Source organism: Podospora pseudopauciseta (assembly GCF_035222475.1).
Source record: "Podospora pseudopauciseta strain CBS 411.78 chromosome 7 map unlocalized CBS411.78m_7, whole genome shotgun sequence".
Taxonomy (NCBI): Eukaryota; Fungi; Ascomycota; class Sordariomycetes; order Sordariales; family Podosporaceae; genus Podospora; species Podospora pseudopauciseta.
The window spans coordinates 565,476-586,744 of NW_026946667.1; the positions used below are offsets into that span (position 1 = coordinate 565,476).

Genomic DNA, 21,269 nt, shown 5'->3' on the forward strand with positions numbered 1-21,269 from the left:
GGTCCACAACGAAAAACCTCCGCCAGACTGAATTGGGGAAGAATCCATTGTCTGTGAAGAAGACGACGACGACGAAGACGACGACGACGAAGAAGAAGAAGAAGAAGAAGAAGAGGTCCGAGCAACAACATCCATCTCCACGCATCACCAGTTCAGCTTGTTGGAAGTGTTGATGATGAGAAGGTTACAATGTGATATGATGCGATACGCCGTTCCTGCGTAAGGTCACATTCAGCACCCCCCCCTTCCCCGGCCTACAGATCCCCCGTACCAATGCGTTTAATGTTGCCTTTTTGTCTTTTCTCGCTGGTTCTCAGTACAACCCCTCCATCGAAAACCAAGCGGTCAAGTCAACCTGCTCTGCCGAGGGCGACATTGACAATGACGACGAAGACAACCTGCATCCAGGAACACCAATCACACCCGCAGCTCATCAACAGCCGCTGGATTTGAATGTCAATGTTTCAGCAAGAAAACCCGTGCAACCTCAACCCCCCTTTTCTTGCTTTTGTGTTTCAGATCCCTCGCTTTCTCTCTCTTTGAGAAAATCCTCATATTCGGATGAACTGTGGTTGTTTTCTGGCGGGATGTTGCGACACTGAGGTTTTGGACTCAACCCCGCCGACAAAACATTACTGTTTTCCCTACACAACGCCCGAAAGACTCCGAGTTTGAAAGTCTTGTGTGACTGTTGATAAGATAACCCCCCAAAGCTGAATGGGGAAAAGCATGGCGTATGCTGGGCCGTTCGCTCGCCTATTGTTAGCAACAACGGGCGGGAGCTGATGGCCGCTCTGCAAGACCGCCTACATTTCTCACTCTTCCATAATCACCCCCATCTCTCATCAGGCGCTGGATGGAGAAAACAGTCATCTCGTGGCTTCGCAAAAAGACAAGTTCCGAGGCTCGGCGGGTATGTAGGTACGCATGAGTGCACATAAGATCTCCTCCTGCATGGGAAAAAAAAAAAGAAAGAGGGGGGAGGAAGATCCATCCCACCATGGCTGTCCTGTACCTGCATAGCGCTCGGGAGGAGGCGGGAGGGCGCGGAAATCAGGAGTTGAGAGGTGGTGCACTTTTCACCAGTGTTCTTACCGCCCAGCCAGTGCAGTACCAGCCAAACCCGATGATGTCGTTTTGCTGTACGACCTGTGTCCATCACAGCGGGAAAAGGCAACCCCCCCACCTACCCAACCAAGTCCAGGTTTTTTGTGAGAAACTGAACGGCGGGATCTGAACAACTTTGATAGGTAGTTAGAAAAGGAAGCTGTGTTATGGGCACACACTCTCGGTCTGCGGCCAGTTCTCTCGACCTTGCCCTATTCTTGGCCACAAGGAACGAATCGACCAAGCAGGTCACAGCCCAACAGGCCAGGCACAGCGGCACCGCCCACGCCAACGGGAAGACGGCCCAAAGGACGAAAGTTGTTGAACAACACAACCGGAGAATTTCCAACCACTAGAGGGAGCTCCCGCTATTCTGAGGGGACCAATCACAAGCCTGAAGAGCTAGACAGCTCTAGGTCGATCAGCATCAGCGCGGGGAAAAAAAAGAACAAAAAGACCCAAGCGCGGGCCCCTCTCCTCCAACCGCTCAACACCTGGCTAATCAGCGGTTTTTGTCGCCAGCTGGCTGGCTGGCTGGCTAGATGACGAATGCTCTGTAGTGTAGGTAGGCATGACCGTTGTTTATGCTTGAATCTTGTGGTGTGGTCCATTGGGTCCTCGCTGGCAATTGCTAGGCTAGCACCGGCAAGGTATTCCGTAGCAGAAGCTCAGCCTGTTTTTCTCCTTTTCTTTCCACTTTTGTGGAAGAGAGAGAGTTCTGAAACACACACAAGAGATGCGCGAAGCTACTCGTTTTTCGGGGGTTCCCCATCCCATGGTCTTTACATACCCAGCCCTACCCCCGCATAGAGAGGTGTGTACTCCGTAGGGATCGCATCACACCACCACCAACTCTCAGGCACCAAAAAGAGAAGTTGTTCTTTGTGTAGGACAGAAAAAGAGAATACTGAAAGCCTTCTCATGCCCGTTGAGCCTTGCCCGCTCGGCAAGTTTGTCCGCCGCCTACGGACGGAAGTATCAAGCCTCTGTTACACTTGTGGCCAGAAAAGATACGAGCTTGTTTCTGTCTGTCTGTTTACTTGGTGAGAAAGACGCCGCCCCAGGCAAGAGGAACTGAACAGGGAGGCCAGAGAGTTAATTGGCGGGCTTTGCGGACATAATCCATGGTTCTCAGAAACCTATGCGCCACCGTGGCGGCTACGCAACTTCCACAGAGCAAGCAGGGTGCTGGTTCGACAAAGGGCTGCAAACACTTTACAGTTGCTTGGATGAGCCGGTGTTAGATCCCCGACGGTTGTTGAATAATCTGTTATGCTTGCCATGTTGTGATTGCTGACTGGTGGTTCGTCCTTGTCCTCGAACGCCGTTATGGATCTCAACACCAGGGAGGCAAACTGCGTGCTTGATATGGCAGTCTTGGTAGAAATCCGAAGAGCAGCAGCAGCCAAGAGCCCTTCCCTACAAGACAACACACCCAAGCCTGACGTCTTGAAGTTGATCAGGCTTTCTGTCCACGACACGGCCGTGTGAACACACCTTGGGGGGCTCAGCTGTTAAAGCATACCGGTCATCCGAGCTGTACAGGCTCACCTGCCTCCTGGGGCAGCGATACGTGCGTACCGACAGAACAGTCAGTTGAACAGCTGCGCCGTTGAAATAGAAGTTCTTGACACAGCTAGCCCTCTTGTTTCAGAATATGCCGGTCATGGTGATCAAGCGGACCACTCCATCCCACCGCTCGTTTTTAGTTGCTGTGTAGAGAGGCACGACCTATATTGTTCACCCCACATTTTAACACGACGAATGTCACCTCACCACTGCACGATACATTGGGGTCAGCAAAGCCCCCCAGCCTTCCATCCTGGGTGTGCGTCTTCCAAGAGCGGTTCGACAGAGAACCGCCAGCATTCGTACTTGGCGATATACCCAGGGGGAACCAGGGATTGCCGGCGGGGGTCTCGATCGAAAACAAGGACTTCTGCCGCCGGGAAGGATGAAGTAAAGTGTAAGCCGAGCGAGCTCGGTGAGGCGCCTCCAGACCGCGTGCTCGGAATATCGATCGGTGGCAGACCATTGCCATGCCCATGGTGTGTGGTCGGAAAAAGGCACCCTACAGCTTTGACAGCTCCGGCAGCGATGCCGTGTCTGTATTCGTACACTCAGCAATGATGCGGGATGGATGGATGGCCTTCCCGCAATGATAACTTGCCGGAGCACGACCGAGCCCTCCATCTTTTTTGTCACCAAGGAGTCCCGTGTTCGGCAAGGTGCGTGTGTGCATTTTTGGCAGCGCGCTGCTGGACAGACGGCTGGAAGGACTGTGAGGCTGACGACTATTGTGGAGGATGTGTGTGGTGATGCGCTGACCACGCGGAGGGGGTGAATCGATACATCAACTGGCAGCGGCAGTCAAGCACCTGGAAGAAGGGCGTTTGCCAGCAGCTAGCGACGCACCGTTCTGCGTTGGTGCCAAGCAGAGAACCCCGGCACGGCGACTGTGAGTTATTTCTGAAGCATGTTTCAGAAGTGACCAGGTGGGATTCAAAGACTGTGGCTGGGCACTGCCCCTCTGGCCCTCCTGCAGAACCAGGGGGAGGGGGGGGAGGGGAAAGCGCGTCCGTCTGCGGCACGAATTCGTAAACCGCTCTCCAGTTGGGTTGGATATCACGGAGGAGCTGGTCTGTCTTGTCCTGCGGGGTGGTGTAAAGTTGATGACTTGGACAGGATAAGGTATCTCGACGTTGACTTGTCTTGGCGGTGAGGCGGGCGGCGTCGGGCTGGTGAACATCAAGGAAGATGAAAAGTCATGATCATGACGAGTTTCCCAGTTGCCACAACCGAGTGTTGGTGTGGAAAAGAAGGTGTTCCGTCACACCGGCCCCTTTTCGGTGCGTAACTCCATCAGACTCTTGCTGAGATGGATGCCCATCAGGTCTTTGTCTTATTATTAGCCTGGGAAAGCGCAGTGGTGTGTAGCCGTTTCTCCCAAATATTCGTGATATCAGAGCTGCTGGCAAGCGAAACAAAGGACGACAATGTCCATGTGAGGCGTTCCTGATGTGGATTGAGCGCTGAGAGAGAGGGCGATTCAGATGCAAATGATATGATTCAAGCTGTAATTCATCACGCTTCCATTTCCCTCGCCGCCTTTGCCGTATGAGCGCTGACTGTCGTGCAGATGTGTACAGTAAGGTAACAACAGTGGAGGTCCAACAAGTCGTCGGAATAATACCGAGCAACCCATGTCGAGGGCTGGGTAGCATCGTAATTAGCTGGGTATTTTTATGAACAGCAATTTGAAGGTCGGGCTAGGTCCAGATGGGCGAGCGACTCAGGCCCGCTGACAAGACAGCCTCGGCTCTGTGGCTCTGTGGCTCTGTGGCTCTCTCTCTTTCGCGCTCCCACAACCCGCAGCGCCATCCCGCATCCCGCATCCCGCAGCTCATGATGGCCAGTGCTTCTTGCTCTGGAGGAACACAAGAAATCCACGGCGACAAAGGATTGGCTCGAGATCCAACAGATCGGGCGCCACAAGAGATCGAGACAGCAGCTGCCCATGCCCAATTACAGAGTCATGGAAGTTATGGGTTCTTCAACGGCCACTCAAGACATCCTGAAAGACAAGAAGAAGAAGAGAGATCCGAGATCTACATCCCTAGCAATGAGCTTACCTTACCTGCCAAAAATATGTACGTACATATGATCGGTCGATAAGAGGCTGGTTGCCACTTTGAGCCCAGAACGACAGCCATGCTGAAGACTGCGCTCACGCCACCAGCATCATTTCCCAATGCTGCACCGGTGTGGCTTGTTTTGGTCCCGGTCGTGCTTATGAAGACAGGTGTAGGAACAACAACAACAACAACAACAACGGCTGCTTAGTGGACTCCGTAGTTGCGGTTGAGCACGCGCTGGCTGACAACTCTCGAGCCCCTCTCTCTGTTCGGATTCCATCAACAACAAACATGAAGGGCTGCATCTCGGCCGGAGTCAGTGAGGGTCAGGGACGGCGAGTTGACAGTCTGGCAAATGCCAGGAAGCCGAACGCAGGCAGATGGCCCTGAGCTCGCAGGGCATGGACTTCCCGGCCACGACCCTGGCAACATTCATCGTGGGACCCGGTTTTCCAACAAGGGGCAGCCTATCAACACACGAGCCCTCGAGTCGCCCACCTTTTTCTTGGCCTGATCTCGCTGAACCTCTGTTTACTAGAATCACGCCTCCCCGCCTCTCCTCCCACCAACACCCGCCGCCTCTTCCATCCCACCAGCTCTTGACCTTTTGGTGAGCCCGCGCCCGAGCCTGCTTGATGGGTGCTGTGCTGTGCGGTCCATTGCTGGCCTGGCTGCCCGGTGGTGGTGGTGGTGGTGGTGGACTCCCGCTCTCACTCCCACTTCCCCTTTGGGCAGTCCATGCCCAGGTGGATCCATGGGGTGCCAGGACAAGGAAGGGAAGGCAAAGGCAAGGGAAGGCAAAGGCAAGGGAAGACAGAGGCAGAGCAGGGTTGTCTGTCTGTTGCTCACTCTCTCCCATTTCGTAGAGTCCACCCGGGGCCCCGCTACTGCAGCTGCTTGCCATTGGCACTTGGGCCCGTACCACACTGCGCATTTTAGCACCCTTTTCTCCCCTTGCTTGCGAGCCCACGCACCGATTGGCAGGCACTGCACCGGGTCCCCCCAAGCGAGCAAAGTGATTAAACCCCCAGGGTCGCCCGCTCCCCTCCCCTCCGGCCCTCTCTCGCGATCTTTTTTCCAAGACTCTTTTTTTCCACATCCTCCCCCCGCTCCCTTTTTCTTTTCCCCTTCTCTGGACAGTATCGCGGGAGCTTCCTTTTCCCTTTTCCCACTCTGTCTCCTGTCTACTTTATGCTTGGCTAGTCTTACCAGACCTGTCCAACGAACCACTCACATCTGTCTACACGTCCAGTCGCTCGCCCCCGTCTGATTCCCTTCGAGAGACCCCAGAGGTAATCGACCTGCTCCGGACATCAGACATTCCGCGTCGCAGCCCCCCGCCCATCGCCATCGCGCACACCCGCACCCGATAGCCGCCGATATTCTTGGGGATCTTTTGATTGGTTTCGTTTCGATAAACCACCCATTGTTTCCGAAGCCGTTGCCCTTCCGCTTAGGCCCGGCAAGCGTACGGCACCTCGATCCGCGAACAGCAAGCAAGCAAGCAAGCAAGCACCTCAAGCGAGGGGAACTGGGTTGGAATTATCCATCGTGTAGAAGAATTTCCTATGTCACGGGCTGGCCTCGGGAACCATCACATCTTTAAAATCACCACGGCATCGCACCTCGAAGGCAGCGCCTGAATTCGACCTGCGCCGGCATCATCATCATCATCATCATCATCATCATCATCACACGCATATACATATTATCGCGCCGACGGCCAAGCCAGTATCGTTTCTTTCCCTCTTCATCCGGGCACCCCCTGTTCGCAAAGCAACTGTGTTGTTCTTAGTCGACAGGCTTCCCACCCAAAATGTATTCACAGCAAAACGCGGCCATGCCCGCACCCCAAAAACCAGAGACCTTCATGTTGAGCTCGGAAGCTCAGCAAGCTCTCCCACAGGATGCTCAGGTAGCTCTGCAGCAAGTTGATAACCGTGAGTGGTGATCCCGGATCAGCGCATCTGTCGCGCCACAAGCACTGACACAGTCTGCAGTTAAATACTTTCTTATTTCTGCGCCAGTTGACTGGCAAGCCGACCAGTACATTCGCCGCTTTCTTCTCCCAACGGGCGAGTACGTCTCCTGCGTTCTCTGGAACAACCTTTTCCACATCTCCGGCACCGATATCGTAAGATGTCTCTCGTTCCGCTTCCAGGCCTTTGGTCGTCCAGTAAAGAACTCCAAGAAGTTCGAGGAAGGCATCTTCTCGGATCTGCGAAATCTCAAGTCGGGAACCGATGCCTCGCTCGAGGAGCCCAAGAGCCCCTTTTTGGACTTTCTCTACAAGAACAACTGCATCAGGACACAAAAGAAGCAAAAGGTCTTTTACTGGTACAGCGTTCCCCACGACAGGCTTTTCCTCGATGCTCTCGAAAGAGACCTCAAGAGGGAAAAGATGGGCCAGGAAGCCACCACCGTCGCCGTCAGCGAGCCCGCGCTCTCGTTCCAGTACGACTCGTCGCAGTCGCTCTATGAGCAGCTCACCAAGGCTCAGCAGGCCAACTCTTCGTCTTTCAGCAACGCCCAGCAAGTTTCTTTTTCTCAGTCCCAGTCCACCTCGCCAGTAATGCGCGCCATGGACTCGATGCCACCGCCACAGATGATCCCTCAGTCGATGGCCCCTTTGGCGGATGGGATGGACGCCATGGTCCCGTACGGAGCGATGACGATGGCGCCCTCGATGGCCCCCCAGCCAATGATTAAGCGCGAGCCTGAGTATCCCCGTGCTCAGTACAACCAGAACGGTGTCCCAATTGCCCAGACCCACCAAAGGCACGCTTCCATGCCCGCGTACGGTTTGGAGTACTCTCCTGCGCCCTCATTTGTGTCTTCTCACTTTGAGGACTACAGCCAAAGGGGCATCTCCTTCGAGCCCTTGACGCCTCCTCAGCAGGCTCTCGGTATTCCCAACGAGCCCGCTTACATTGCCAATGAGGAGACCGGTCTCTACAGCGCTATCCCCGACCACATGAATGTTGGGCTCAACGGCATGATGCAGCTCCCACCCTCAAACCTCGCTGGGCCATCGTTCTCTCGCCCGTACGCTGCGAACAACAGCTTCTCTGTGATCGAAGGATCGCCGACATACAAGCAGAGGAGACGGCGTTCATCCATTCCACCATCCCTGTCGGCCACCACTGCTGCGATTGCGACAGCGACCGCTGCCCATCGTCCTTCGGATTTGCGGAGATCCGTCTCTGCGTCCGTCGGTCCCGTTGCTGAGGGTGACGAGTCTGCGAATAACTCCCCACCGGGCTTGACCTACAGCAACTCTGCTATCTCTCTCAACAGCCAACATCACAGGGAAATGCTCGAAATGTCTCGCCACGGTACTCCCTTGTCGACAGTTGAGGGCAGCCCTGCGCTCAACCCCGTCAACCTTCAGCAAGATTTCTCGCCACTCAACGGTGATGAGCTCGGCCCTCTGAACGAAAGACCAATGATGCAGGGTGCTCCCGGTGTCGTGCGCAGAGCCCGCTCTGCCACGGTCATGGAGCTCGGCCCCTATCCCCAAAAGTCTCACTCCTGCCCCATTCCCACATGCGGTCGTCTCTTCAAGAGATTAGAGCACCTCAAACGGTAAGACAGTGTTTTTTTTTCTCAACATATCAGCGATGCAAAACCTCCCGTTGCGTTATCTAACCAAACAAACCTTCCAGACACGTGAGAACCCACACACAAGAAAGACCCTACATCTGCCCTTACTGCAGCAAAGCATTCTCCAGATCAGACAACCTAGCACAGTATGCCCCCGTTCTTTCCTTCATGTATTTTTTCCTTTGTCAGTGGACAAGTGGGAAGAGCAGCAGCAAGTTGTGCAAGTGGCATACCAATACATGGAAAGATGGCCGAAGGACACATTTCACAGCACAAGCCTCCACGCCGACCACACTCACCAGGGGTATTTTGAAGCATGGACTAACAACATGTCTCTCTACAGGCACAAGCGCACTCATGATCGCGGTGACGGTGTTGATGGCAACTTCAGCTTGTCCGGCGAGGAGGAGGAGCAGTACTCTGGCGAGGACCAACTCGAGTCTCTCGATGACGCGTCGCCAACCTCGGAAAACGGCTACGTCGCCGGTTCCCTCGACTCGGCTCTTCACAACCACCAAAACCAAAACGCCATGCCACCATCGAGCGGGCCCAACATGCACCAAGCGCCACAGCAATACAACAGCCTTCAGACTCTCAGCATGCCCATGACGATAAGCCACCCTCAGGCCATCAACGCCGGCGGTATGATGTAAATTTTTGATGTGAAACTGTGTGGGATAGTGCTGTACAAAACATAAGGGGTCAGGGATGGAACTAGGAGTATTTGGAAGACTTTCTTGGCAGAAGAGCGGCATGATGGATCTTTTTTCTTTTTTTTTTTTTTTGGAATCGGCGGGACATTTTTTTTCTTCACCATCTTCTTATCCGCACCTGTTTGCTGTCGGAGCCCATTTACAACCCACCTTGGCATTTTCTTCTTTTTTTTTATCATTTTTTACATCATCTTTGCAAGGGAAGATCTTTCTTGGACACCGAAAAAGAGCGGTGTATCTTTTTTTTTTATCAATTTTGTTTACAATTTTTTTTGGTTTTGGTCAAAAACCTTTTCACATTGATGATTGCAATCGACTGTTGATGCATTCACGAAGAATAGAGATGGGTGGTGGATTCTGGAAGGAATTTTATAGGGAGGAGGGTTTTTAGGAAGGAGGGAGGGAAACAACAATGGAAGGCAGAACGAGGCACACGCAAAACAAATATAACACACAACTGAACTAACATTTATGTATATATATTGGAAGAGAGAGAGAGAGAGATTTGTTTTGTGGCTGTCTTGTCTGTTTTTTCCTCTTTGTTTTTTCTCTTTTTTTCTTCTTCTGGTTTGGTTTGGGTGTCTTTGTGTTGTTCTTTTGGTGTGTGAGGGAACTGGAGTTGGAAAATACCAGATGATGTCAGGAGAGTTGAGGAGTGGGGTGGGAGGTAGTTGAATTGGAATGATGATTTGAAGTAGACTTTCTTGCTCGAGTGAGTGACTTTAGTGGATGTGATATGCTTTCTGGGTGTTTACAATACCACCAAGCTCCCGATGCGAGGTAGGATTGCACAGAGAATTTTGGGGGAGACGATTTTTGCAACGAGGCATCGGTATGTAACACGGTACATATCGATGTCGCTTCTGACTTGGCATCTTGAGGTGTAACATCTCACAGTAACACACATATCTTCCATGTCAAAGTGACACATCAAAAACCTATATCACGGTGTCCCGATAACTCCCAACATGGGTGGACGTTTCCACAAACCCATGATGATCAACTTGCAAAGTATCAACATCAATGTTTGGACAACAACCATCTGTATTAAGCGACCCCCAAGACCTATTCTACAGACCATATGATCTACACGCCCCAACCCAACCCAACCCAATCAACTACCGACGGCATAACACCACAAGATCTTGAGATGGCCCATCCTGCCCACCAGCCCCCATGACCACCAAGGCCAAAGTCCGACCAGCTGGGTAGAACAGCCGGTCCCTGGCGGCCGCTACAGGCACAACCCCAACGGGGAAATGTTCTAGATCCCTTCCCCCCCCCTGTGGGCCCGTGCCCGTCGTTCGTCGACCTCCTGGCTGGGGACATGGCCGCTGCAACAGTCAACCTGCACAACATCCCCCCCCCCCTCCTTCCCGTGAACCAAAACCCAATCTGCTCAACCCCGAGTTCCAGTCCTTGCCCGCTTGCTTGTTGCTACACCTAAGACAACAAATCCCCCTTCGAACCTGAGCCACATCATATCCCCTCTCCTCTCCCCAACCCTAGCCCCCTTTCCATCCACAAATGCTGTGCCAGTAAGGGTATGGGTACGGTGTCAGGACTCAGGTTCGGGGTCGGGATATTGAACCTCTGTACAAACTATAAGCAGGCATCCCCGAGGCCCAGCTCCAAAAACATGTTTTGAAACAGGTCGGCCAAGGGGGGTGGGAAATGTCTGTTTCAAAATAGCAATCCAGATCTGAGTGCCGCCAAAGTGCATGCTTATCTCAGATAAGCCTTTCGAGAGTCTGGGTAGTATCCCCTTGCGGGGAGAGAGATACTTGCAGGATCAAAGTTGCCGTGCCCGTGAGATCCCATCAACCAACCCCAATCCAGATTCTCTTCCTTCGGGGATGCAAATAACCCTGAGAGAGAGAGAGAGAGAGAGAGAGAGAGAGAGAGAAAGAAATCATCTCCTCCCCCCTCTCCCACCCCGTCCTCCTCCCCTCCTCGCAGGACCGGGTCTATTCAACACCTCCGCCTCCCTTGCACTAATCCTCAGCGTGGCCCCCTTCATCCTCCCCACCCCCGGTGCTCCCACCTCCCTTGGCTCCCCTCTCCCACCACCTCTCCTCCCCCTCGACGGTTTGCTCTTCTTCACCTCCCTCTCCAGCACAATCCCATTCTCCTTTGCCTCTTTTCTCCGTTTGGCCTCCTTCGCCGCGGCATGGCTCACAATCCCCTTCCTCATCGCCATGGGCATCTTAGCCTGACCCAAGATGCTGTCCTTGGCCCCCAGCGCCTGGAATCTCATATCGGTAGTCTTCTTCGCGGTGCGCCCGGCGGCGAAGGCGCGCGTGTTGGCGGCGGTTTCTGCGGCGGCGCTGGACTGCCAGTGGGAGGCGTTGCCGCCGGCGGCGGAGAGGATGTGGGACTCGGCGATGAGGCGCTGGAGGGCGAGATCGTTCGCCAGAAAGGCGGCGCTGTCTTCGGCTTGGGACTCGTCGGCCTTTTTCTTTTTTGGGTTGGGGGTGTCGGACTGTGCCGCAGATGTGTGGCTTGGTGGACGGGAGGACTATTTTACCTCGTTGGTTAGTATTTGTGTAGTGAAGTGAATTGACAAAAGACGTACGAGGTAGGCTTTGAGCTCTTTTTTGCTCATGAGGGAGGTTATCGCGGTTGAGGAAGGGTCTTGGCTGTAGTCGACCACCTCTACGACGTGGGATTCTCCTTTTTCTTGCGAGTCTGCTACGCCTCTGGTTAGCACTTGGTGGTCTTGCCAAATGCGATTGTGACAGGTCGGCGTACCGTCTTCCTCTTCCTCTTCGCTAGAGACACCATCCCAGGATTCGGCATCGGATTCGTCGCTGCCAAAGTCACTGTCGTCTTCTTCTTCTTCTTCGTCATCCTCATCCTCATCGCGGGCCTGTCTCTTGGATGGTGGAGCGGCGCATGGGGCGATGCCAGCGGGCATCTTGAATCGAGCCTCGAAGTGCCGTCTGAGGGCTTCTTGGGCGTCCACCACGTCCTCTTCGGCGGGAGGCGCCTTTCGTTTTCCTAGTGTGCTTGGCATTTTTGCGACTGAGATTTGTGAGGTGCGTGTTGATGGTGAATTGCAAGGTGGGATGGGAGCTCTTGACCAAAAATTTCGGGGAGCTTTGCGGTAGCAGAACCTCGATGGCTTTCCTTATCTTATCTGTTACCATCTTTCGTACCATTTGCGTAAATTCCACATTAACCACCGCAAATTGGATGAAATACCGCGTATTCACATCACCCCTCCGACAATTGCTCACCCACTCCCTCATCGTTTACTCACTCACTCACACTCAAAAGCTACCCCGCCAAAACATTCACTCACCCACCCACCCCCTTTTTCACCCCCTATTCCTCCCTCACCACCAACATGACCCGTTTCCGCCCCTGCATAGACCTCCACTCAGGCCAAGTCAAACAAATCGTCGGCGGCACCCTCGACTCCAAAACCACCTCCCTCCTCACCAACTTTATCTCCCCCCACCCCCCATCTTACTTCTCCAAGCTCTACAAAGAAAATGACCTCCACGGCGCCCACGTCATCATGCTCGGGCCCGGCAACCGCACAGCAGCCATCGAGTCCCTAGCCGCCTGGCCCAACAACCTCCAAATCGGCGGCGGCATCAACGAGACCAACGCCCAGGAGTGGATCAACCTCGGAGCCTCAAAAGTGATCATCACATCCTACCTGTTTCCCAACGGAACTTTCTCCCAGGAGAGACTAGACAAAGTCCTTTTTGCGCTTGGTGGGGACAAGGAGAAGCTGGTGATTGATCTGAGCTGCAGGAGGAAGGGCGAGGATAGGTGGTTTGTTGCCATGGATAAGTGGCAGACAATCACAGATATGGAGGTTTGTGAAGGTGAGTCTTTCTTCTCCATTTTTTCGGTACTGAAAAGGGGCGGAAAGAACAATGGCAAACTGACGGTGAGAAAAACAGCATCTATCAGACAGCTCGAGCCGTATTGCTCAGAGTTCCTCATCCACGCTGCCGACAACGAAGGCCTGCAGCGTGGCATTGACGAAAAGCTGGTGGAAAACCTGGCCAGGTGGTGCAGTATCCCCGTTACATACGCTGGCGGCGGTAGGAATCTGGATGATCTGGAGATGGTCAAGAAGCTCAGCAACGGGAAAGTGGACCTAACAATCGGCAGCGCCCTGGATTGCTTCGGCGGGAGCGGTGTCACGCTGCAAGAGTGCGTTGAATGGAATAAAAAGCAGTAACAATGATGCAACAAGTGAAAAAATAAAAGAAGGGCATATTGTTCCCAATGCGTATTTTTGGCGCTAACAATGGACTTGAATAACTATTAACACTGTCCAACACGATCAAAGACTCTTGAGCTCCTTCTCCATAGTCTTCAGCTGCTCCCTAACCTTGGGGCAATAGTGCTTCTTCAAGAGCTCCCCTTCCCAGATCGTCGTGGCAAATGGATTGGTACCTTCGACCGTCTCAGCCAGAGGCTTAAATGTGCCGTCCATTTTCCTCTCTTCAGTATTCCAGAGCGCGTTGACCTTCCTGTTATGTGTGTGCACCACCTCCCCCAAAAGCCCAAGCATCGCCTGACACGACTTCTCCGGCAGCTGCAAAGCCATCGTCATGAGCTGCTTGGTGAAGGCGGCCAGACGGAGAGGCGGTACGGACCTGATGTTCCAGGGCGGAAGAAGCACACCGCTCAGGCAGCGCATGAGTAGGACTGTGGTCGTCTGCACGTTGATCCTGGTGTCCTTGCGATTACCTCCTGACTCGTCGTTCGGGTCAGAGAGATGGAGGGACTTGGCACCCAGCTCCAGATCAGGATTCACCGATAGGGGGAGAAGACCACGGTAAAGATGTGTGATAAAGTAGGAAAGGTCGAGGTGCAGGTCGGTGCGAGCGTTGTGGGCATCCTGGCCCTCGAGGAGCGCAAATGCTGTGATGGTGCACAGCAGGGATTCTCTGCTGGTGTCGCGGATGACTTCTTCCTCGTCGCCGTCCTCCGCCATCTGTTCATCCTCGTTTTCTTCCTCGGGCATCTCGCTGTAACGAATGAGCTGTTTCAGAGCTTCAAGAAGATCGCCAAAGAAATCCTGGTTGATGAGGTGAGCATATTGGGCCAACCCTTCCAGAACAGCTCCCATAAGGTGTGGCACCCGCTCTTTCAGAACTCTGAAATAGGTCGCGAAAACCATCTTCAGGGTTTCCGATTGCATTTTCTCTCTTTCTTCATGGCTGACCGCGGCATCTGCGTGAGCCATGACCTTTTCGGCTTCCTTTTGCTCCTTCATAAGCTTGCGTTCCTTCTTCGTCCGGAACTGCTTCTTCTGCTTGAGCTTCTTCCCGTTATACCCATCAGTGGGCCGATCGGCCCTATCTTGCGAGGCCTTGCCTGCAAACTCGCCCAGAAGGCGAAGGTGAAGGAATGTGTTGAGTACACTCTCATCAACGCGATATTCCTTGGCCCTCATCATCTTGCTGAGCAGAGACACAGCTTCCATGGATGCGTTTCCCTCCTCGTCCTCCTTGAAAAGAGTCTCGAGAGTCTCTCTACACTTGACAAAATCAGCATCAACCTTGCGAGTGCTCAGCTTCTTGACCAATATCCTCAGCAGATCGCCCCGAAAGTTGAAATGTGGTACTGAGTTGACTAGAGTGCAGGCGCAGTTGATCGCGATGGTGGAAATAGGCTGGCCGCGAGTGCTCGTTTCGGTTGATGGCGAAGCAGCGAAATAGGCAAGCTTTTTGATATACCCCTGATAACCCGTCACCAACGCCTGCTCGTATGTTCGCAGCCGCCTGACCTCCTTCGATAGCTTCTCACCAGCCTCCTCGGTAGAAGGTCTTATCCGGTAGCCTGGGATGACATCTTTGTACACCGTCATCTGCGTAACCATGCAGATCTTCTTGATGGCCATAATCTGGGAATCGCCAATCCTGGACATCGCCTTGAATGCACCGGGGTATTCTTCGGGGTCTTCGTTCAACTGTGTCGCAACCTTGGCGAGTTCTTCCTGTGCGCGTCGAATCTGCTCCTTCACCGGGATCTGGGGCTCCTCGGGGGCAGCCTCCTCTGCTTCTTTGGGTTCCGCATCTTCGTTGTCCTCGCCCTCGAACCATTCGCTGTCGCTGGCCACAGAAGCGGCATCGTCCTCCTTCACAGTCCAAGTTCCTGCGGCAGTCCGGGAAGGCAGCCTCCCAGCCTCGGCGGCTGCCTTTCTTGCATCCTTCTTCTTGCCTTTCCGGGATCGTTCTTCGTAACTTTGTTCGAGATTCCAGTTGGCGGCGGTCTTGAAGAACTGCTTCTGGATTTTGCTGTCGTTTCCGTTCGATCCGTCGGCTGTCTCGCCAATAGGGGAAACTCTTCTCCTCTTGGAGGGGCGTATGCTCAATGTTTCGGCCATCGCGCAAATCTAGACTGGAAGTTGGTGTGCTTTTGTTGAATATGTATGGCAGTGGTGTGTTCCTCCAAGCCTGGAATTTTTTTCTGGACCCTGATGGACGGCAGCTGCATCCCACCAGAGCTAGCCTTATCGGTCACATACCATTGGCTGAAGCTATCTTATCGGATCCACTTTCCAAAATTTCTAGAGTTCAACTCTCGATTGTTGCGAAAGTCCATGAAACAGAAGCAACGCCGTAATCAACAAGGCGATCGCTGTCGCAACCACTGATAGGAAATCGTGGTAGGCAACAGGCCTTCAATCCGATTACGACCCCCGTCTCCTTGCTTAAGGCACGCCTTAAATTCGCAGCAACAGGCGTCGCAATCGCAGCAACAAGCCTAGGACGAAAAACCAGACGCCTTCAATTTGCAGTTGAACGTCTTCAGGTTGCAACAACACGCCTACTATTGGCAGTTATAGGCGCTCTTAGATATAATGTCTTCCCTCCTGGAGCAGCTAAAGGCTGTTCAGGCCAACTCCCGCGTCATCCTTGACGGAAAGCTCGCCAAAGCCGCGCATTCAAAGTCCTTGATTTTCGAACCCCAGGCCGCCGCTAGCCAGACCTATGCCGACATCTACAGAGTAGCCCGCGAAGGCTTCGACGAGCTATGTACGATCGACAGTCGATTCAGGCCCTTCGCGGCCCATCTTTTCAGCGAGGAAAGTCAGCAGGCCGACCGGACCCAGATGACGGCCGACGAAAACGCTACGCTTGACAGGCGTGTGGAATCATTTCTTCAGCTTGCGGCCGCCCGTCTACAGCTCATGCCCGCTATCAAAGCCATCGAGTGGCTGATTCGAAGATTTAGGTGGGTTTTCTCTTCTCTGCCTCCATGTTATGTATGATCGGGAGCTGACAGTTGAGCCTAGGATCCACGAGTTTAACACCCGGACGCTCATCACCTGTTTCCTTCCATTCCACACCATCCCAGTCTTTGTTACATTGCTCTCGATTCTCCCTAGCAACCTCCCCCACGAGTACCGGTTCTTGGACCCCTATATCCGGTCCTTGACGAACCCACCGATCGAGGTCATCGTTACGCAAGCGACAAACCACCGCGAATTGTTGACCGCGATATCAGAGTATACCCTCGATTTGGGCGACAAAAAGCACGACTATCATGCCGCAACAATGTTATGGTTCAGCGTCATGACGCAGTCTGTAAACGCCATGGTCGACAAGGGGCGGTCTGGAAACAAGGCTATCCAGCTTGAGAACACCCAGAAGCTTCTTCAGCAGGTTACTCCAGCGTTGAGCAGAGGCATGATGATGAGACAAAGTCCGGAACTCCAAATGGCGAGTTACATGCCCGTTCTTGTCTTGGCCAGAAAGGGCCGTCTCAACGATGCTGCCCTCGTCGCTTTCATGGACCAACTTGTGGCTGGGTGGCAAAGCAAGACTGTTGATCAGGGTCTTCTCACATTGGCTTGCCTTGCCTATGCCCGCGCTGCAAAGCCCGTGACTTCGCGCGTTGCCAAGGCCCTACTCAAAATCGACGATCTTGTGGGCAAGTTCAAGATGGTCAACCAGACGCAATGTGTGCGCAAGTTGGCCAATGGGACAGCGTTGGCTTTCGTGGATAGATTGTCGAAGAAGGGCAACTTCCGGGCTCTTCAAGGAGTCAAGGCCATCATTTTGGGCGGCTTCCTTGACCAGATGCAAGTGAAGGTCGTCTACAAATCATTGCTTCTGGCAGCCCACAAGCTCAACGATGAGCTTGACCCACAGGGTACTATTCGCAAGGAGCTGGCTTCCACCCTCGTGAGCCTTGCGCAGCTCAAGGATAAGAATGGCGATGCTATCCGAGCGGCCATAGAGGAGGTCGACTTCAACATTGAGGAGCTTGAGCTCAAGCTTGGGGCAGCTATCCGCCCGAAGTTGACCATCGCTGAGGGATCAGATGATATGATGGAGGGCGTGGAAGTCATGGCAATTGAAGAAAGACCGAGTCTGGATGCCACGCTTCAGCAAGTTGAAAAGCTTCAGCCATCCAAGACCTCTTGCTTGTCTCAGGAATCCGGCGTGTTTAACGACCTCTGCGCGGTATTCTTGTCTGCTGCGATCACGCAAGTCGACCTTGAAAGATTTGATGCTGCCCCTGTTCTCAGCCGTGATCAGGCTCTCAACGATGCTTTTTACTTCAGCTTCTACGTGCGGGTTTGGTGTGGCCCGCACCCAGCATTGGCCAAGGTGGTCGCTTTGGAAAGGGTCAAAAACCGCATCAAGGAGAGCGAATCCACCAAAACTGATCTGCAGGCCATTGCTCTTTACGCCGCTGTTGCCTTGGCTGATCCCTCGAAGAAGGTTCGTCGTGCTGCGGCAGATCTGATCGCTGTTCTCAAAGCCACTTTCAAGGCTTCCGAGGATGTTTGGGGCGCGAAGGACCTCTATGGTGCGAGCGGCGTCTCTATGGACTCTGCCGCTTTCAAGTGCCTACTTGATTCCGTTCTTGTTCCATCTTTGGAAGAAGCCGTCACCCATGAGGACCAGATTGGCATCATCATCTCTAGCGCTTTGGAGAACTCTAAACTGGGAGACAAGAAGACGAGACTGGCGATTTTCAAGTTTTTCTGCGCACACATCACAGAAACGCCATTGCTCACCGCCAAGCTCCGTTTGTTGGAGGGCATCAACAAGATCAAGAGCATCTCCGGCACATATAGAACCGAGCTATTGCTTGCTATGCTTCGTTCATGGGCTTCCCTCACCAGCACCGAGGCCGCCGAGCGTGCTGCTTTGGAGTCATTGGACGAGAAGGCACTGGATCTGGCAGCCGTTGGAACTGTTGTTCCAAGCCAGCACGACGGCCTGGATTTGCTTTTCCAGCTTATCAAGGATCCTCAGACAAGACCAACTCTTGTCGTTGCCATCTTCGAGCGCACCACAAAGATGTGGCCGATCATGAAGTCCCAGGCCAAGTTGTTGACTGCCAACGTCATGCTTGGACTTTCTCAGAGCTCTGGCCAGGATACTGCTGCGGTAGAGGCTGCTAGTTTCTTAAGAAATGTTGACTTGACCACGGATATTCTCCTGGCCTTTGTTGACTCTCTCCAGTACGAAGACACGAGGATGGCGACCGAGGTTCCCGCCAACAAGCGAAGACGTACCAGCACAGCAGTCCAGCCTGTGAGCTCCAACACGATCAGCCCAGAGGTTCAGAAGACTGTCAAGAAGATGAACTTTGTGCTTGAACTCGTCCAGGGTTGCAAGCCTGAGAACCACCCTGAGCTGCTCCCCAGTCTGTTCACGACTCTGTCGGACATCCATCATCTTCGCAAGCTGGTGGGCTCCGAGCTTGGATACATGCAAACTCTTGTTCTCAGCAGCATCGGCGCCATGATTCCTGCGTATGACAACAACAAGGACCTGACAATCGATGCTTCTGTTGGCTATGGTGATATCCTGGCTGCCTGCGTGCAAAATTCTTCGAGCACCCAGGTCACGAACGAGGCTCTCTTGGTTGTCGCCAGCCTGGCCCGCACAGCTCCCGATGTTGTGTTGCAGAGCGTTATGCCGATCTTCACCTTCATGGGTAGCTCGGTGCTCAGACAGGCTGACAACTACTCCCAGTCTGTTGTCAAGAAGACTGTTCAGCAGGTTATTCCTCCCCTGATTGCCACTTTCCGCAACAAGGGGCGGAACTTGGTTGCCAGCACCAAGGACCTTTTGGCCAGCTTTGTAACAGCCTACGAACATATCCCTCCCACTCGCAAGCGAGAGATTTTCATTTCGCTCGTTGAGAACCTTGGCCCGGATGACTTTTTGTTTGCTGTCCTTGCCATGTTCGTTGACAGGTACGGAGCTACGGATGAGATGTTCTCCTTCACATCGTACATTATGAGCTGCTTCTCCGTCGAGATTCAGCTTCACTCTTTGATCAAGTTCTTGGATCTGGTCAGTGACATCTTCAAGCCCAAGCCCGCGCTCTCCAACAGCCTGATTGGCAACGACTCCGACGCGGACAAGACTGCGTTGAAGCAGCTTACCCTCCTCCCCCACCTTCTTTCCAACAGCCGCCTCAAGCAGGAAATCACGGCCTTGGCCGAAAGAGACGACATGGAATCCGTCAAGATTCGGGACTCGTATGCCAAACTCCTGGAGGGTATTCTCTCCATGGCCAGCAATCTCAAGGCCAAGAAGGCCCTCTACAGCCGCTGCGGTGATGCCTTGGCCAAGCTGCTTAGCCTGCTGTCCATTGCCGAGTTCATCAAGAGCGTGGATTCGTTGTTGGAGAGACCGGATATCGGCCTGCGCCGCAAGGTGTTGCAGGCCCTGGAGCTTCGCGTCGACAAGGAAAGTGCGGGCGATCCCAAGTCCCGCGAGGCCCTGCTGGCTTTCTTGCCCCAGTTGACCGCTGTCATCCGGGAGTCGGACGACATGAACTACAAGCACACTGCTGTGACGTGTGTCGACAAGATTTCCGAGAAGTACGGCAAAAAGGACCTGGATGCTGTGGCTGCGGCTGCTCAGACCATAGCAGGGGACCACTGCCTTGGCCAGTCGTCTCAGGCTCTTCGGCTTATGGCACTGTTGTGCTTGGCGTCACTTGTTGATGTTCTTCAAGATGGCATTGTGCCTGTCCTTCCGGTTGCTATTCCCAAGACGCTAGGATACTTGGAGGAGAGCTTGTCGGGTGACAAGCCCAACACTGAGCTGCACAACGCTTCGTATGCCTTTGTGGCTGCGTTGGCTCAGCACATCCCCTACATGATCTCGGGTGCTTCCCTGGATAGGCTCCTGGCTTGCTCCAACGCCTCGGCCGTTGCCGATCTTGACGCCGAGTCTGCTCGTAACCGCTCTCACTGCCTGCAGCTCTTGGCCAAGCTGGTCGACCCCAAGGTCCTCTATACTGCTCTCAACAACAACTGGGCCACCGCCGCCAAGTCTGGTTTCGCCGCCATCACTGAATTCCTCGACATTCTCGGCCTGGCCCTTGACAAGCATGCTCGCCCGGCTGTGACCAAGAACATCAATATCCTCTCTGAAATCTTTACCAAGACGCTTGATCTCAGGAGAGTGGTGGCTACCGGCGAGATCAAGACCGAGCTCAGCGTGGAGCAGCTTGGGCAGATCGACAGCCTCATCATCCAGACCGCCCTCAAGATGATCTACAAGCTTCATGACGCCGTTTTCCGCCCCGTCTTTAGCAAGCTAGTCGAATGGGGCTGGTCTGGTCTCCCCAAGAGTGATACCAGCGGTCGGACATTGAGGTTGGTGAGCTTGTACACCTTCCTCGACGCCTTTTTTGAGGCACTCAAGTCCATCATCACAAACTACGCTTCGTATATCGTCGACAGCGCGAGCAGCATCTTGTCCAGCACCAACTTTGCCAGGGAGAATGAAAAGCTCCTGTGGCAGCGTGTGGTTCGCACTTTGACAACATGCTTCAAGCACGACCAGGACGGCTTCTGGCAGGCGCCTTCACATTACAATGCTGTCGCTCCGGTGTTGGTGGAGCAATTCTTGCATGCCGCCAAATTTGATGCTATGGAAGAGTTGATCCCTGCGGTGGTGGAGCTGGCTGCTGCGGTGGACTCGCAGGAGCATAGGAAGGAGTTGAATACGAGCTTGCTGAAGCACCTCGAGTCGCCGGTGGTGGCGGTGAGGTTGGCGGTGATTAAGTGCCAGCAGGGCTTGACGGAGAGGTTGGAGGAGGAGTGGTTGAGGGGGTTGGCGGAGATGCTGCCAAGGATTAGCGAGCTGCAGGATGATGAGGATGAGGGGGTTGAGAGGGAGAATGCGAGGTGGATTGTGGGGATTGAGGAGAAGCTGGGGGAGAGTTTGGATTCGATGTTGCAGTAGGGGGGTGA

The 21,269-nt window shown here is 53.7% G+C and overlaps 5 protein-coding genes across 5 annotated transcripts; 3 read left to right on the top strand and 2 right to left on the bottom strand.

Moving 5' to 3' along the window:
- The first annotated feature begins 5,388 nt into the window (after window positions 1–5,388).
- Window positions 5,389–9,768, top strand: MST12 (Transcription factor mst12). The gene is given in 5 exon segments (XM_062915189.1): window positions 5,389–5,534; window positions 5,546–6,682; window positions 6,743–8,327; window positions 8,408–8,491; window positions 8,689–9,768. 4 exon segments carry the CDS (start codon window positions 6,559–6,561, stop codon window positions 8,996–8,998), a joined length of 2,103 nt encoding a protein of 700 aa, XP_062761463.1. The 5' UTR covers window positions 5,389–5,534; window positions 5,546–6,558; the 3' UTR covers window positions 8,999–9,768.
- Window positions 9,769–10,970: 1,202 nt separating this feature from the next.
- Window positions 10,971–12,120, bottom strand: FAF1 (pre-rRNA processing and 40S ribosomal subunit assembly; the record flags this gene model as incomplete). The annotated part of the gene is made up of 3 exons (XM_062915188.1): window positions 11,810–12,120; window positions 11,634–11,749; window positions 10,971–11,576 (listed from the first exon to the last, which is right to left on the bottom strand). The coding sequence occupies exons 1-3, from the start codon at window positions 12,072–12,074 to the stop codon at window positions 10,971–10,973; spliced, it is 987 nt and encodes a 328-aa protein (XP_062761464.1). The 5' UTR covers window positions 12,075–12,120.
- HIS6 (Enzyme that catalyzes the fourth step in the histidine pathway) lies at window positions 11,914–13,362 on the top strand. The gene is made up of 2 exons (XM_062915187.1): window positions 11,914–12,897; window positions 12,976–13,362. Exons 1-2 carry the CDS (start codon window positions 12,408–12,410, stop codon window positions 13,257–13,259), a joined length of 774 nt encoding a protein of 257 aa, XP_062761465.1. The 5' UTR covers window positions 11,914–12,407; the 3' UTR covers window positions 13,260–13,362.
- Window positions 13,363–13,364: 2 nt separating this feature from the next.
- On the bottom strand, window positions 13,365–15,416 carry QC763_701700 (uncharacterized protein; the record flags this gene model as incomplete). The annotated part of the gene is made up of 1 exon (XM_062915186.1): window positions 13,365–15,416. The coding sequence occupies one exon, from the start codon at window positions 15,414–15,416 to the stop codon at window positions 13,365–13,367; it is 2,052 nt and encodes a 683-aa protein (XP_062761466.1).
- A 99-nt stretch (window positions 15,417–15,515) lies between these two features.
- UTP10 (snoRNA-binding rRNA-processing protein utp10) lies at window positions 15,516–21,261 on the top strand (the record flags this gene model as incomplete). Its single annotated transcript, XM_062915185.1, has 2 exons — window positions 15,516–16,267; window positions 16,329–21,261. Exons 1-2 carry the CDS (start codon window positions 15,894–15,896, stop codon window positions 21,259–21,261), a joined length of 5,307 nt encoding a protein of 1,768 aa, XP_062761467.1. The 5' UTR covers window positions 15,516–15,893.
- Between the last annotated feature and the right edge of the window lie 8 nt (window positions 21,262–21,269).

Coding starts and splice junctions, on each gene's coding strand:
- MST12 (XM_062915189.1), top strand. CDS start 6,559: ATGTATTCACAGCAAAACGCGGCCATGCCCGCACCCCAAAAACCAGAG. Junction 6,683..6,742: donor TCTGCAGCAAGTTGATAACC/GTGAGTGGTGAT, acceptor CACAGTCTGCAG/TTAAATACTTTCTTATTTCT. Junction 8,492..8,688: donor AGATCAGACAACCTAGCACA/GTATGCCCCCGT, acceptor GTCTCTCTACAG/GCACAAGCGCACTCATGATC.
- HIS6 (XM_062915187.1), top strand. CDS start 12,408: ATGACCCGTTTCCGCCCCTGCATAGACCTCCACTCAGGCCAAGTCAAA. Junction 12,898..12,975: donor AGATATGGAGGTTTGTGAAG/GTGAGTCTTTCT, acceptor TGAGAAAAACAG/CATCTATCAGACAGCTCGAG.